The sequence below is a fragment of the Ramularia collo-cygni genome (genome assembly GCF_900074925.1).
Source record: "Ramularia collo-cygni strain URUG2 genome assembly, contig: RCC_scaffold08, whole genome shotgun sequence".
Classification (NCBI taxonomy): Eukaryota; Fungi; Ascomycota; class Dothideomycetes; order Mycosphaerellales; family Mycosphaerellaceae; genus Ramularia; species Ramularia collo-cygni.
The window spans coordinates 991,072-1,005,169 of record NW_019716262.1 but is presented as its reverse complement, the minus strand read 5'-3'; the positions used below and the strand labels follow the sequence as shown (position 1 = coordinate 1,005,169).

General features: G+C 53.6%; 6 protein-coding genes; 1 reads left to right on the top strand and 5 right to left on the bottom strand.

Moving 5' to 3' along the window:
* Positions 1-194: 194 nt before the first annotated feature.
* On the bottom strand, positions 195-2,231 carry RCC_05922 (related to RNA splicing factor Pad-1; the record flags this gene model as incomplete). XM_023771186.1 has 4 exons in its annotated part: positions 195-453; positions 514-978; positions 1,027-1,335; positions 1,402-2,231. 4 exons carry the CDS (start codon positions 2,229-2,231, stop codon positions 195-197), a joined length of 1,863 nt encoding a protein of 620 aa, XP_023626954.1.
* A 764-nt stretch (positions 2,232-2,995) lies between these two features.
* On the bottom strand, positions 2,996-4,282 carry RCC_05921 (related to fatty acid hydroxylase; the record flags this gene model as incomplete). XM_023771185.1 has 2 exons in its annotated part: positions 2,996-3,152; positions 3,207-4,282. 2 exons carry the CDS (start codon positions 4,280-4,282, stop codon positions 2,996-2,998), a joined length of 1,233 nt encoding a protein of 410 aa, XP_023626953.1.
* Positions 4,283-5,138: 856 nt separating this feature from the next.
* RCC_05920 (uncharacterized protein) lies at positions 5,139-6,746 on the top strand (the record flags this gene model as incomplete). XM_023771184.1 has 2 exons in its annotated part: positions 5,139-5,853; positions 5,938-6,746. 2 exons carry the CDS (start codon positions 5,139-5,141, stop codon positions 6,744-6,746), a joined length of 1,524 nt encoding a protein of 507 aa, XP_023626952.1.
* A 1,310-nt stretch (positions 6,747-8,056) lies between these two features.
* On the bottom strand, positions 8,057-11,207 carry RCC_05919 (probable importin beta-1 subunit; the record flags this gene model as incomplete). XM_023771183.1 has 7 exons in its annotated part: positions 8,057-8,082; positions 8,254-8,411; positions 8,466-8,574; positions 8,626-8,872; positions 8,933-10,915; positions 10,987-11,045; positions 11,168-11,207. The coding sequence occupies 7 exons, from the start codon at positions 11,205-11,207 to the stop codon at positions 8,057-8,059; spliced, it is 2,622 nt and encodes an 873-aa protein (XP_023626951.1).
* A 665-nt stretch (positions 11,208-11,872) lies between these two features.
* Positions 11,873-12,601, bottom strand: RCC_05918 (uncharacterized protein; the record flags this gene model as incomplete). The annotated part of the gene is made up of 1 exon (XM_023771182.1): positions 11,873-12,601. One exon carries the CDS (start codon positions 12,599-12,601, stop codon positions 11,873-11,875), a length of 729 nt encoding a protein of 242 aa, XP_023626950.1.
* Positions 12,602-13,142: 541 nt separating this feature from the next.
* RCC_05917 (uncharacterized protein) lies at positions 13,143-13,928 on the bottom strand (the record flags this gene model as incomplete). Its single annotated transcript, XM_023771181.1, has 1 exon — positions 13,143-13,928. One exon carries the CDS (start codon positions 13,926-13,928, stop codon positions 13,143-13,145), a length of 786 nt encoding a protein of 261 aa, XP_023626949.1.
* Between the last annotated feature and the right edge of the window lie 170 nt (positions 13,929-14,098).

Sequence of the window (14,098 nt, the reverse complement as noted above, 5' to 3'; positions counted from 1 at the left end):
TCATTCGCATCCTTTCACTTCCACTTCCGCTTGTACACTTCCATGTACACTTCCATGTACACTTCCTATGACTCACTCACTTTCACTGCCTGCCTGCCTGCCTGTCTGCCTGTCTTTGCCCATCCGCCACCGATGCATGAAGAGGGGGAAAGCACAATCACACAAACTTACGTTGGAGTCCAGGTATGTTCGCATCAGTTCGGAGCCTTGGGAAAGATCATGTTGTAGACCGCGTCGACGACGTAGGAAGCCGTGAGCTGCCTGCCGCCGAACCAGCGACCGTTGAGGCCCTTGACGGCGTTTTCGCCACCCTGTACRCGGTCAAACTTGACGTAGACTTCGCCGTCATTGTTGTCCAAAGCAAGGCCGAGGTGGATGACCTTGCCATACTTTGCATCGCACTCGACGCGCATCTCGCCTTCGAGTTCTTTCTGCCAGCCTGGCTCGGTCTCCCTGTGATGGTCATGAGTATTGCAACAAGAAATGTGGGTAGGATTAGGTCAGCAAACTTACGTGGCTTGATCGTAGACGTTCTTGATGAGGACGCAGCGAGAGGCGGTGGGTTGAACCACGGCGGGCTGTTTCTGTGTCTTGGGAGCGATCTTCTGCTCAGGCTCGTCAGTGCGCGCAAGCTTACGCATAAGAGACTCTCGACTGTAGTTGGAGAAGTTGACACCTCCAACATCGGTGTCGTCTAGAGCGCTGGCTCCACCTGTCTTGTCAGCATCGCGTGCCGCTGCGGGGCGGTCGAAGCTGCTGGCGCCACCCGCGTGAGCGCCCCGACCACCCATTCCGGAGAATGAGGAACCCTGCTGCGTCTGAGCGTTGTGAGCCTGGGAACCGAAACGTTGAAGCAAGACGGTAGTAGACTCCGGCGTAAACTTATCGTTGCCCAGGCCCACGCGAATTGGACGTCCGGCGAGCTCGAATCCATTCATCTTGTCGAGAGCATCCTTTGCTTCGGTGGGATCAATGAACCTTTTCAAAGTCAGTATTGGTATGGTAGAGCTGACTGATCAAACTTACTGAACGAAGCCGTAGCCCTTTGAGCGACCAGTGTCCTCCTTCTGGAGTTGTACAAATTCCAATTCGCCGAATGGTGCGAAGACGGAYCGCAAGTCCTCCTCAGTAATACTGAAGTGGATGTTTCCGACGTACAGGCGGTGGAATGGAATTCCGTTGGATTGGGTTGGCTGGCCTTCGGTGGTACGAGCCTGGCGGTTCTTTTCTGCCTCTGTGAGCTGTGCGATGATGGGAATACCGCATAGTTTCTGGCCAGTCATCTGAATGGCCTTCTGCACTGACTCTTCATCTTTGAATTCGACGTACCCGACACTGTCGAGTGTTAGCATATGATCGCAATCAAGCTGTAGTTTGCATGCCAAAGCACGAAAGACTCACCCTTTTGAGCGCTGGCTCACGCGATCCTTGACAATCTGTGCATCAGCAACTGGTCCCGCCATCTCGAAGAAATCCTTGAGCTGCTTGGTGCGAAGACGAGCAGCGAGCTGCTGCACAAAGACTGTGCGCTTGTCGCGTTCATCCTCGGTCGGCATCTGTGGTGGGGAACGACGGCGGTGGCCTCCATCACGACCTCCTCCATCACGTGGACCACGGTCGTCACGTCCATCGCGGCCTCCACGTCTTCCATAGCCGTTGCCGCCTCCGCCGCCACCGCGGTAGTCGTCGTCATATCTGCTGCGCTCATATCCGCGACGTCCGTCGTGTCCACGATCTCCAGGCCGATAGCTGTCATCGCCACGACGGCCAGAGTTGTGATAGTTGTCACGAGATTGACGTTCACGGGAGCGTTCGACACGGCGGTGCTCGCGCCGGGGTGAGCGGCTTCTCGCCTTGCTGCGTATGGAGCCGTTAGCGCTGTCCTTGTCGCTGCCGCCATGACTGCCGCGACGGGCAGCAGCCGCGTCATCGTCACCAATGTCCCTGGACCGCCGAGCACGGCGCTCGTTGTTTTCTTCGCGCTCATTCATGTACCTGTCGGTCGAGGAGCGTGGTGGCCCCATAGGATGGCCGCGGTTGCTGCTACTGCTGCTTGGGCGGTAGTAGTCGTCGTCAGTCTTCTCAACCTTGATCATTCTGTCGGTCTTGGTGCTCGGCTCGATATCCATGGGACCGCCGCCATTCTTGTTCTGACGCTCGCGCGCGAGTTTCTCGTGGACCTTGGCAGCCTCGGTCTCGATGAGCTCGTCAATGTTCTGGTAGGACGCCATATTCGGATATGGTGCAGGCAGTGTTGCGATGTGGAATGGGTGAGGTCGGTGCGGTTGATGCGCGAGGAGGTGGAAGTCTGTTCTCGGAGGTAGTGTTCTGAAGGTTTTGTCGAAGTGCGCGTGATGTCGCGGAGCAAACTTGGCGGCGGAGCGCTGGTGACCGAATGTGATTCACCGAAGAGCTCTCTCAGCCTTCACCTGCTTATGCTATTGTGGTAGAGTGTCGAACAGCGAAGTGACCACGACGTGCACGTGGAAGTCGGTGCGAAGGAGGGACCAAAAGGTTGAACGTGGTCGAGGCCGCGGCTAGCAGGGATTTAGAATAAGCTTTTCTTCGCGGCTCAAATTCTGGCAGGCTCCGTACCAATGTTTGATGGGGCGGATTCGGTGGTATCAAAGATATAATGCCGCAGGATGGAATGTGATGTTGCTGTGGATGGTGGATAAAGCGTGTTGTTGATGCAATGTACAGTCTTCCATGATGTAAGATTCACTGTAATACACGCAGTTGCTCCACCACTTCTTCCTCTGGCGGATTTGATGGTACCTTCATAGTCAAAGATATAAAATGCCGCATGTCATGTCATGCCATCCATCGAGTGTGTGTATATCAAATCGAACGCTGTGACCAAGTGGTCGGCATTATAATTACTATCATCACAATGGGTATCTATTCTACGATGCGTAGTTGCCGTTATGTTCCCTGCCATGTCGATGTCCTATCGATGCTGTGTGTTGTTCTGTCCGAGTGCATTGCACCAAACTCATGTCGTCTTGAGCACCTTTGGCGTCGGCGGTGGAGCCAACTCTGTGCCGAAGATTCTGTCCCAGAACCGGCTGGTGACACCAAACCCATTCTCATAGTCCATGAAGTGATGCTGGAGATGGTACTTCTTCAATTCGCGCCAGTAGGCCGGAAGGCTGCAAAATAGGTTAGCGAGGGAACTGATTGATTTGGACAGGGAATATGCTTACGTTTTGTGGTGTAGGAAGTAATGAGTCAGATCATAGCAGATGTATCCGAAGATGCCACCGCAATATACCGCGGTCGCAGCATACCAATTGTAGAAGAAGACGGTGTGAGCAAGCTTCCAAAAGGGTGTTGCCAGCATAATGAAAAGTGTTGGTGGCATGACAAGGCGTAGTCGGTCCATCGGAAGGTAGTGGTGGATTCCATGAAGTAGGAAGTGCAGTGTGATGGCAACTCTGTTATCTGGGAGGTGGTCGTCAAGGTGGAAGAGGCAGCGATGTAGGCCGTACTCGACCAGCGTCCATATGCACAGTCCAACAGCCCAGTACAAGGGGAGCGCGGGGAAGCCCAAATGGATGCCAGATAGCACTGTTCCGAAAGCCACGGGAGGGAGCCATACCATGGGGACAACCCACCAGGGCGTCTTGGTGAGAGGCTCGAGAAAGTTGCCAAATAGTGGTGCACTCTCCCCACCTTTGTAGTGTCGTGGTCGATGCACCTGCTCGAGGTAGAACTTCTTGCTGAAGCCGCCGAACCAAACCTGCATAAGCAGAGGCTTGTTCAAGTCCAGGAACTTGTGCTTGGTGTAGTCCTGCGTCAAGTCGGTTTCCTTACTGAGATCTGCCTCTGAACTCATTCCCGTCGACTCGTACACTGCCTTGCCCTCTCCCTTGCCGTTCGCCACAACTTGATCCCGGGCTTCCACTTCTGACACTGCACCATTGTTGCTCTTGTCCAGCTCCTTCATTCCCTTTGAATTTGGCTCCATGGGTAGTACGCTGAACGGGTCGTCACTGTGCTTCACCGCTTCCAAGACCTTCTCTGTCGCAACGAAACCGATCAGGTAATCGTCGAGAATCTCCCATGCGCTCTCGCTGTGTGCATGTGAGATTACGTCTTCCATCGCCTCTTTGACATCCTGTCCAGCATAGTCCAGAATGAGGTCGCCGCCACCGGGGTGATCGTCCAGAAAGGGTGTGATATCGTACACCTTTGTCCCAATCGTTACATAGCACGACTTTGCGGTGTTGTGTGAAGCGACCTCTGCACTGGGCAGTGTCGGTAGTGTGCGGCCTGGCATGATTCTCAGGTTCCTGTGGCGTAAACTATTGCTTAATGTTCGTAGGACCGACAGAGAAAAGAGTCCCAAATATTTGAGGAGGACAACAGAAAACAAAGAGCGTGAAGAAATGCTACGATGCACCCGTCTAATGTAGAGATCTCCTGAGATCTTCCGAGCCGTAGGGTAGAATCTCGCCACCCACTGCATGGCGCGTTTCGGCAAGCGCAGAAACCGGGTGTCCGACGCGCTTGAGACACCAACTTCACCCATGTCACACCATTTTTATGCAGACCATCCCGTCCATCTTGAAGCAAAGGTCATCTCTTTTGCCTGAAATCCGTCTGGACTGTCAAACCTCAAGATGAGATCCTTGGCATGTGATGGTGGAGGAACGGAGACGGCAGGTCATTTCAAACAGACTTTAACGGGCGAGAAAAGGGTTGTCGTGCACAATTCGTCGGGCAGGCCATGCCATGGTGGGAATTGGCAAAGGCGCATGAAAGTGGCGGCGGAAATTCATGTGCAGAACAATGTTGTCCAGTTGCTGCCGCATTGCTATCGGCACAAGTCCACGAACATAGATGGTGTTGTATGAGAGAGTGGACAAGACGAGTAAGTAAGTATGCATTCAAATCTCTCCCATGTCCATTTATCTGAGCGTGCTCGCATCGTTCTTGATGCATTACATTCCTCCATCAAACATGAGCTGTCGTCGCTCTGATCATTCACGTGAATTGGGAAGAGATGTATGCTGCTACTGGACTGTCGTGGAAGCCACGCCTGCCCTCCATCAGGTTTCGGCGTTGGCTTCACCGAGACAAGGACTTCTTCCAGCACCATCAGGCACGCGACGGACACGACATCATTTGTAACCATGAGCGCACCCCAACCTCCGCGGCGCAAGCCCTCCAGAACTCAGTATTCTGCAGGCGGCATCGTGGACCTTGGAGACATGGCAACACCGCCTCACTTCCCACCGCTGGCATATCACCCAGAGTCCGACTTGCGATCCAAACCCAACGACTTTCTTCCTCATCACCTGGTGGAAGCGGACCATCGTACGCGCAGCGATGTAGAGCAGAGCCTCGACGATCTTGAGTCGGCAAATGGGGATGCTTTCGACTACCCTTCTCAACACGAGCAGCATTCTCCTCTGATCTACCCAAGCTGGACACCAATCAATGACCGATCTGTGCGACCTCGAAAGCTTCCACTGGATTCTGCTACCTTCATGCAGCGGAATGGCTACACAGTGACAAACGGGGAGCTGCGCATGAACGAGATCTTCGAAGACGATTTCGAGAAGGTCGACAAACAAGACGGCTTGGTCTATCACCAGGGTCATAAGTCTCGCGACGTTGATGGACATGGGACCTCATACTCGATTGTCTGGCTGGAGGACGACCCTGATCAGCTGCCCTCGCAAGTACAGCTGTGGGAGGATCGGCAGACGAAGCAGCGGCGGTCAATGGAAGGTCCCGCGCTCGAGAATGCTGTGCGGCACATGTTGGAGACGGGTTCTGCTCTTGTTTTGGAGCGCACAATTTCCGAGACGTCATGCAAAGATAACTACGAGTGTCTACTGCCAGGTATGTCTTCCAAACATACACTCCGGAGCGCTTCAAACGTCTCCTCACGACCTGCACGTGTGAAGTGGTACTGACTTCTGATAGACTGCCAATACACCAAAACTTCGATGCCATCCGGCCACTTCTACCTCACCCTAAGACCTGGACAGCAAGTATGGCAGCTGTCGAAACCATTCTACTTCTGTCTAGCGTGTTTCGAGAGACTCTGGACAGGAGACTTCAACAAGACTCCCGGATCTCCGGGCATCAGGATTCACCAAGACACAGATCCACTCGAGACACAGGCCGCAGAATCAAGACACGATGAGCTTCGCTCAGAGACGCCAGTGGACTGGGACTATTACACGAATGAGCTAGCCCTAGACGGAGCCATGAGAGAGCTGACAGTAGACGATGCTCTACGCATTCCCTCACTGTGTTCATCCCGCCACGCACCGCCTGATATCGCCAGCAGTCCATTGCATCAAGTCCTCTCCGAGCTCGAAGACGTACCAGACGACTCACCCAACTCTGTCAACTCGCGAGGCGATTGGATCGCACCTCCGAACCGAGTCCAGCACATTGCAGGATTCATCAAGCCCGGCAAGTCTCTGAGCGAAAGCGAGACTGCAGCCGTGAAATTGTGGAAAGCAGCGAGTTTGAAGCAGCTGGCATGGGAAGCTCACCAGCGGAAAACCAAATACAGGCGGGAGTTTGAGAACGGAGAATCTCTCGTGGATAGAAGTCTCAACATGATTAAATATCAGATTGCAGATGTGGACGGTGAGAAGATCGATGAGGCTGCGGCGGAAGCAATCGTCAAGTTGCCAAAGCGTCGTTTCCGCGGTTGTTCTTTGGCGGGAGTTTGGCTGGTGATGAAGAATGAAGCAGTCTGGGAGAATGAAGCAGTCTAGAAGAATGAAGCAGTCTAGAAGAATGAAGCAGTCTAGAAGAATCTCGCTTGTCGCGATTGGGAATGCGGGTTAGAAGGCTCGTGAGTGTGATCAAGGCCTGAGTGTTGTTAGCTCCTGCTTCTTCAACTAGAAGCCCATACATAGATATGAGAATCCGGGGCAGAGCACCAGGGGTTAGCATCGAGAGAAGCGCCATGCAGACAACAGTAACGTATTGTATCCTAGCACAAATAGATCTTATCATCTTGACTTTGACAGTACCTCACGTGCAAAAGTCCAATGAACAATCCTGTAATTTCCCTACTCAAGCAAACGAAGAAAAGTTCTGTAACAATCCCAAAACTGCCGCATAGACATCTACACCCTCCCAAAAAGGTCCCACGCTCTCTCAGCCACGCTCAGGGGACTAATAAACAGCCCACTCACACCCAACCGTCGACTGTGGCCACAATATGTATGGTTCCATTCGTTTCTGCCGTCGGCGAATCGTTCCTCGCTCGGAAGTGTTTCGACCTGTTCTCGGCTGGCTCTGCGTCTTTTCCATGTCAGCAAATCTAAAATTCGACAAGCAAAGACGTTTGCAGCTGCTAGCCATGTCAACTCTTTAGCCACGTCACGGCGTAAATCACATCAAGAATACGTGCACACGGGTGGGATATCATGGGGATATTTGTCTTGTTCAAGGTCGATCAGCATCTTGTACGTCTTGGCGCAAAAGTCTATAGCATAGCATCCGACGGAGTCTTTGCCAGGATGGGATTCATTGAACTTTCCTAGTCCATATTTCTCATACCGGCGCCAGTGATTCCGTCACTTCGCTATGCATCCGTAATATCATTCGCTTGCGCGTCGGGAGGGTGTCAGACAATGGGCCAATGTGATGTGGGTATCGATGCGGGCTGGTGTCTCGTGCGTGGTGTCGTGCAGGTGAGCTATCATGTGTTGATACATGATATTGAGTGCTTCATGTAGGGGAGGATTCCCGATCCGTTTGACATGTCGGGGGATGACTAGGGTCGGGGGAGGTCGTCTTGGGGCAGGGAATTTGGAGCCGCAATATATGGCGGCAACACGGGAAGGTGCGGGCGGACGGGGCTGCTTCTGGTGTGTGCCGTACTGTTTGGAAGATCACCAGCATTGGGAGTGTTGGCAGGGAGTCCGAGGCAAGAATTCTGGTCATCGTTGGGTTTCCAGATTCGTTCATCGGGGCGCCAAACTTGACACACAGTAAGCCGGATGGATTACTCATGACATGACATGGCCAGGCATTGGGCATGGGGAAGGGAAGGTTGCATGTGATGCATGAAGATCTACATCTGCACATTGCTTGCAGCAGCTAAGGGGGAGTCAGTGATTGTTGAGATAATAATAGTCACACACTCGTCAATGGCGGTCAGGCTGATTCGACAGGCCAGGCGGCGACATCCCAAGTGAGATTTGATTTGTCGGCGGCACCATCACAGCGAGCACCATTGCGAATATGCGATTGGGGGTGTCAGTATCTTACCAGATTGACGCTTGATCTGCTCACGGGCCCAGCGTGCGGTATCCTGAGTTCGTTGAGAGAACTCCTTGTTGGCGCGAGTTTCGCGAGCCATGGCAGTGAGCCAATCAGCGCGGAAGTACTGGGCGACTTCGCCGTTGGGGAAGGCCTCGGAAATGTCCCTGTACAGAATGTCAGAAAGTTATCACAGCAGATAGAGGCTAGTAGTGACATACCCGAGTACACCCATGCTTGATCTCAGTAACGCCTCGGTGCGGTTTGGATCATTGTAGACGCTCTGCAGCAGCTGGAAGATCGACTCCACATATGGGAGAAGAAGTGACTCTGCGAAGGGTATTAGTAGGGTAAATTGTGGCTTAGATTGGAGATGCTTACGCTTCTCTGAAGCCCTCAGAGCCATAACAATGCCACTCCAGGCATCCATGATTCCCTCACGGAGAGAAACAATGTAATCCAGCATCTCAAAGTTCTGAGCGTTCTCCTGTGTGCTGATACCAGCTGCTTGCTGCAAGACTTGCGCAACGACGGAAAGGTAGCTTTCGAAAGCACCGCCGATGGCTTGGGCAATATCGCCGAAAGACTGCAGAATCGCGGGCTTGAACTGGTTGCCCAAGGTCGTGCTCTGTGAATAGGTTAGTTCTGTGGTCGATGGCGATGGTGACGCTAGAGGTTTGGAACTCACCCTCAAGTTGTTTAGCAGGCAGTTCATGAAAGCATCGCAGAAAGGCTGAACCTTGCTGTCAAGCGCACGGGTGATATCCGTCACCAAGCCAATGGCAATAGAGCAMAGCTGAGGCTCCTCCTGGTTCTTCAATGCGTTCGTGAGGAACGGCTCAAAAGACTGCATGTACTTCTCAAAGTCACCCTCAAGGGCATTGGCCAAGGAGCCAATCGTTGCAAAGATGGTGTCTGGGACGCTGGACTTTGGTGGGAGAGCCTGAAGAAGGCCAAGCATGAGATTCATGATGCGGTCAGCCTGAGGTGCGATTTCACGCTCCAGACGCTGAATGATTGCCATGACCACAGAAGTAAGAGATGTCTGAATCTCATCAAGAGTAAGACGATCCTCAACAGAGACGACCTGGGTCAGGAGTGGAATGGTCTTCTCGAGGCGGTCGATGATGACATCGCTGAGGCTGGCAACCATTTGGACGGAATCGTTTGCGGCGTTGGTCACGAAAGCATTCAGGACTTCGTATGCTGCAGTGCGGAGGGTGTTCTCGTTGGTGCTCTCAGTCAGCTGAAGCAGATGCTGTACACTGGCTTGAAAGTGTTGTGACAGAGCGTTAGTCTGACAGCCTGGCTCACCCGCAAATCGGTCCGCAAGGTTCATCAGAGCCCAGCAGCAAGAGCTTGCCATCTTCGGGTGTGATGCGAGACCTGAGAAGAGGGCTGTGATGRGAGACTGAAGATGCTCGTTCGGGTCAATGGAATCCGAAACTGCCTCGCAAATGCGTCCCAGCGCAAAAGCGGCAGAGTCCCGAACCTGGATGTGCTGGTCGGCCATCATGTTGATCAGGACTGGGAGAGCCTGCTTGACAAGCGGGTCGAGGACCTTCTCGTCGGGACCTTCCATCATGGCTCCAAAGGCAGAGACAGCGGCGTCCCGGTAGTGCCAGTCCTCGCTCCTCAAGTTCTTCTCGACGAATCCGAGGACTGGTGGCACAACCTGGCTGCCGACAGCCTGCGACCAAAGCTGCACGCACTGATACGCGGCACGCGAAACGTTGTATTMATCGTCACCTGCGTCCTCATCCTGCTTCGCTAGCAGTTCAAGTAGCACGGGCACGACTTCTTGAGTGGCCACGCGGGCGAAGTTGAAGTACGGGCGCAGCTCAGTGCTGCCTTCGGACTGTGCTTGGGCGTTGTCGTCTTCGATGCTGATTTCCTCCTCGCAGACTGTGCACCAAAACTCGACCGCAAGCTTTGCAACATCCTCTTCCTCGTTCTTCATGCCTTGAATTGTGAGACCGAACAATGCCTTTTCCATGTAGAAACGCATCTTCTCGTAGTATAGGCCCATGATACGGTTGAGGCATCCGTATGCGCCTTGCTGAATGCGATGATCGTCTGCTTGTGTGGCCTCGCAGATGACCTGCATAATGTAGTTCCGCTCGCCTTCGTTTTCGAAGTTGGTGCGGACGAACTCGAGGGAATCTCCTAGTGCTGTGATGGCAGCGTTCCGAATTTCGGCGTTTGGCTCCTCCTTGCGGGCTCCTTGAACGACCGCAGTGAGGATGGCATTACTGTGCTGGGCAAGGCTGTCTCTGAGATCCTGCTCGTCCGTCTCGCACACGAAGCCAATGGTGGTGAGAGAGGCCTGTTTTTGGTGATCGGTGCCGGATCCCACATTCTCCACCAGTGTTGTCATGAGCTCTGGCCACTGCTCGCGTGGCAGCTCAATGGCCGCGATCGAGGCAATGAATTGTGCAGCGGACTGTGCAGCCCGTACATCGTTGGTGTTGAGGGTCTGCAGAGCAAATGCCTTGATCTGTGCCTTGACCTGTGGGTCAATCTGTTCGAGCCATCGCTGCTGGGCGTCGCGCAGGCGTGCAAAGTCACGGGCTGCAAAGGCGTTTTTGAGCATGAGCCCCGCGGCCATGCGCACTGAGGAGTCGGCCTGATCATTGGCGAGTTCGCGGGAGAGGGTGACGAGGTAGCCGGGCTAGCATAAAATCAGGCGGTTAGCGGAGTGCTCCGAAGACCGAGCAAGGGAGGACGGGGGAGGGGACGTACAAAGTCCTGGTCGGCGGCCTGGTTGAGCTGCTGCTCGGCGGCCGCGCGCACGTTAGCGTCTGAGAGAGGGTCAGCATTCAGGTGGCCGTGGTATGCAGCGCCAAGGGCGCGCGTGACAGTGCAGCAGCAGCGAATGCATTCGCGGTCTCGCGGGCGGGGGAGGGCCGTTGGAGGCACTTACCGGGGGAGATGGTGCCCGTGAGGACGGCGTTGACGTCCATGTTGGGTGGTCGGGTTCTGAGGCGCACTGGGTGTTTCGCTGCGAGCTTCTTCGCTCTTGTTGGTGGTGGGCGTGGAAAAGTGACTGGGGAAAGTTTGGAAGGTAGGCCCTGGTAAATGCGGTGCAGGGCAGAGCGATCTGAAGTGGGACCCTATGGCGAGTGGGTGGATTCCCCGCGACACTCGTTTTTCGGGTCACTTGCGCTTTGTTTGGTCGAGGAACAGGAAGAGACTGACAACCGACACGCGAAGTGGTAGTTCACGAGGCTAGGTGGAACGGAGAAAGTGATGTCGGAGATGAAATGAAATGGCGAAAGTCTTTTCTTGCATCGCTTTTGCGTCGTTGCCCAGGTGAATCTCCACCAGGACTAAGTGACTAGTCCGCAGATCTCGAATAGGGTCAGCAGAATGCAACCTGGAAAACTCCACGTCCTTTGAGAAACAGCATGCGATGGCTGGAATGACCTTACAATTGAGTCAGTAGCGGAAGGATATATCGTGCACAAGCGTTGATCAACAATGGTGGTTGTACAGCTATATAGAACACTTCAATACGGGTATCACTCAAATCCTTCCCAAACGCCTGAGGGATGTCCACCAACAGTGATAACTCCAACGCTTTGTTACGCCTTTGACAGTCCCTTCACAAATTCTCAGTACGCTCTTCTTAGTCGACTTCCATGCCCTCAATCGGCGCCAAGAAAGCGGCTTCCTCAAAGTCATCCACATCCAGGATGCGAACAACACTGTTCTGAGCAGTCTTGGTCGGACTAGAGCCCTTCAATCTGGCAATTGGCCTTGCTATGTCACGGTGAGCAGCAGCATCTCCAGCAGCCACCTGGTCAAAGAAGGCGTCCATGTCGTCTTCTACGTCATCCTCGTATGATCTTTTCTTTGCGCTACCAATGGACTGTTGTGATACACCCACGAAGCTGTTGTTCGAAGAAGAGGGTGTGTATTGCGAGAATGACAGACCGGGCATGTCCTCCTCCTCCCCATCGTCATCCCATTCTGCCGGAGCCGAGGATGTGACTTCTTGCGCCGCCCAGCCTCCGACCTTGTGTAGTACACAGAAAGGCGCGAGCTCTCTCGTGTTGGTCTGACTGAGAGTTGGCCGAATGGGCGCGTTGTAGGAAGGTCGCTGTGCAATCGGCGCGGAGCTAGGGAATGGAAAGCCGGCGTGGCCTACCGTCTTGTGGGTACGATAACCCTCGGGTACGGCCTTTCTCACCCTCATGCCGACACTGAGAAGAGATGCCTGGGTCTCCTCCGGAAGGGCTGGAGACATCGGCGAGTTTGGACTGCGTGGGTCGCCATTTCGGTTGAAGAAAGAATCGAGTGTTGTTTGGTTCGAAGGCTGGAACTGTCGTTTGCGTAAATGAACGGAATTCGCCATAGTGTTTAATATTCGAGTGCAGCTCTTCGTCAGGTGTACGCTGTGTTGGCCGATGATGTCGTTGCCATCTATCTACAGTATCTGCCAGGTGCAGGAGATTGCGAAGCATCTGCCGTGCACTTCCGGAAACTCAGACGCGGTCGACGCGCGTGGTTTGGAATAAACTTTCGCTCTCCGTCATGTCTTGACTGATCATCCGCATTGCATCCATCGACAAAGGATCCATTCTCATTGTCTGTTGCAAAGCTACACGTGTGGCTCACCTCGAACCAACAAAAATGCTGCCAGTACTGAAAACCAGCGCATGAGAATTCATGCAGGCTATCACGACCGAAACGTTGATCGAGAGTGAGACGCCATCGTACACGCATTCTGATGAAGATATGTACACACATGTCGCATGCTATTCCACGCTCTAGCTCCTATGACCGGAAGATAAAACCAGGACCTCAAGTTAATTCCTCAATGAAAACCTGCCATCCACCACGCTGGGTCTCGTCCGCTATTCACCTGCCTGCCCAGGCGGTCGCCGATGGACACCTTACAGACCGGCGGCTTGTGCCTCGCTGTGCTTCAATAGCACGGAGCGTACTTTCGGGGTCAGAGCAGTTCGCAACTCCGCATGAGCTGCGCCAAATTGCCCCATATTGGTGAGCTGCATACCCTTGGTCACTTCTCTGATTTTGACYGTGGCGGCCATTGCCTCTACCAGGCAAGCTAGATCATCGGAGCGTTCGGCGTGGCTCTTTTCCAGTATTGACCTCTTTCTCTCGAGAACCCAAAGACCGTGACGCTTTTCATGGATCAGGACCGCTTCGCTTACTGTGAGCTCCTGAACCTGTTTCCGGTATCTTTCTAAAGTGCCAGTGAGATCTTTGACCTGGCTCGACAACACGTTGACGGTAGACTTGATCACTTCAAACTCTTGGGATCTGTCTGCAGCCCCTTGGGCTTTGAGAAGCTTGGCCTGCAGAGCTTCAATCTGTGACGCGTGTTTGCCTTCGTCCTCTGACTGCTTCTGCGCAACAACACTCAAACTTTGTTCATTTCGGCGTTGATACTGTCGGAATGAATCCCGCACGCCGTCAAGTTGCAGCTTCTGGTTCTTGATTTCTTGGGCCTGTGCGACAATGGTCTCTCGGTCCTGCTCAGCCTTCGCCGCCGCCTGCTTTTGCTGCTGCTCAACCTCTGCCTCCTTCCGCCGAAGTTCCTCACCGAGCAGATGCAACGCGTTCTGGGTCTCTTTCCAGGCTTTCATTGACACATCGATCCTAGGTTTCTTGCGGCTGCCATGGTCGGATGTCTCTGCTGGACGCTTGGGATCCATCTCAAGGATTGAGGTGAATATGGAAGGTGTTGAAGTGTTATCGTTTGATGTGATGGTGCTGGAGAGGGATGGAAGGAGAGGTGGTGGTGAATAACTGCTGGTTGGTCTAAGGTCAGTTGTGAAAGTCCATTCGACTGGCATGTGATATGCTAACGCCTCACAGCGAAGTG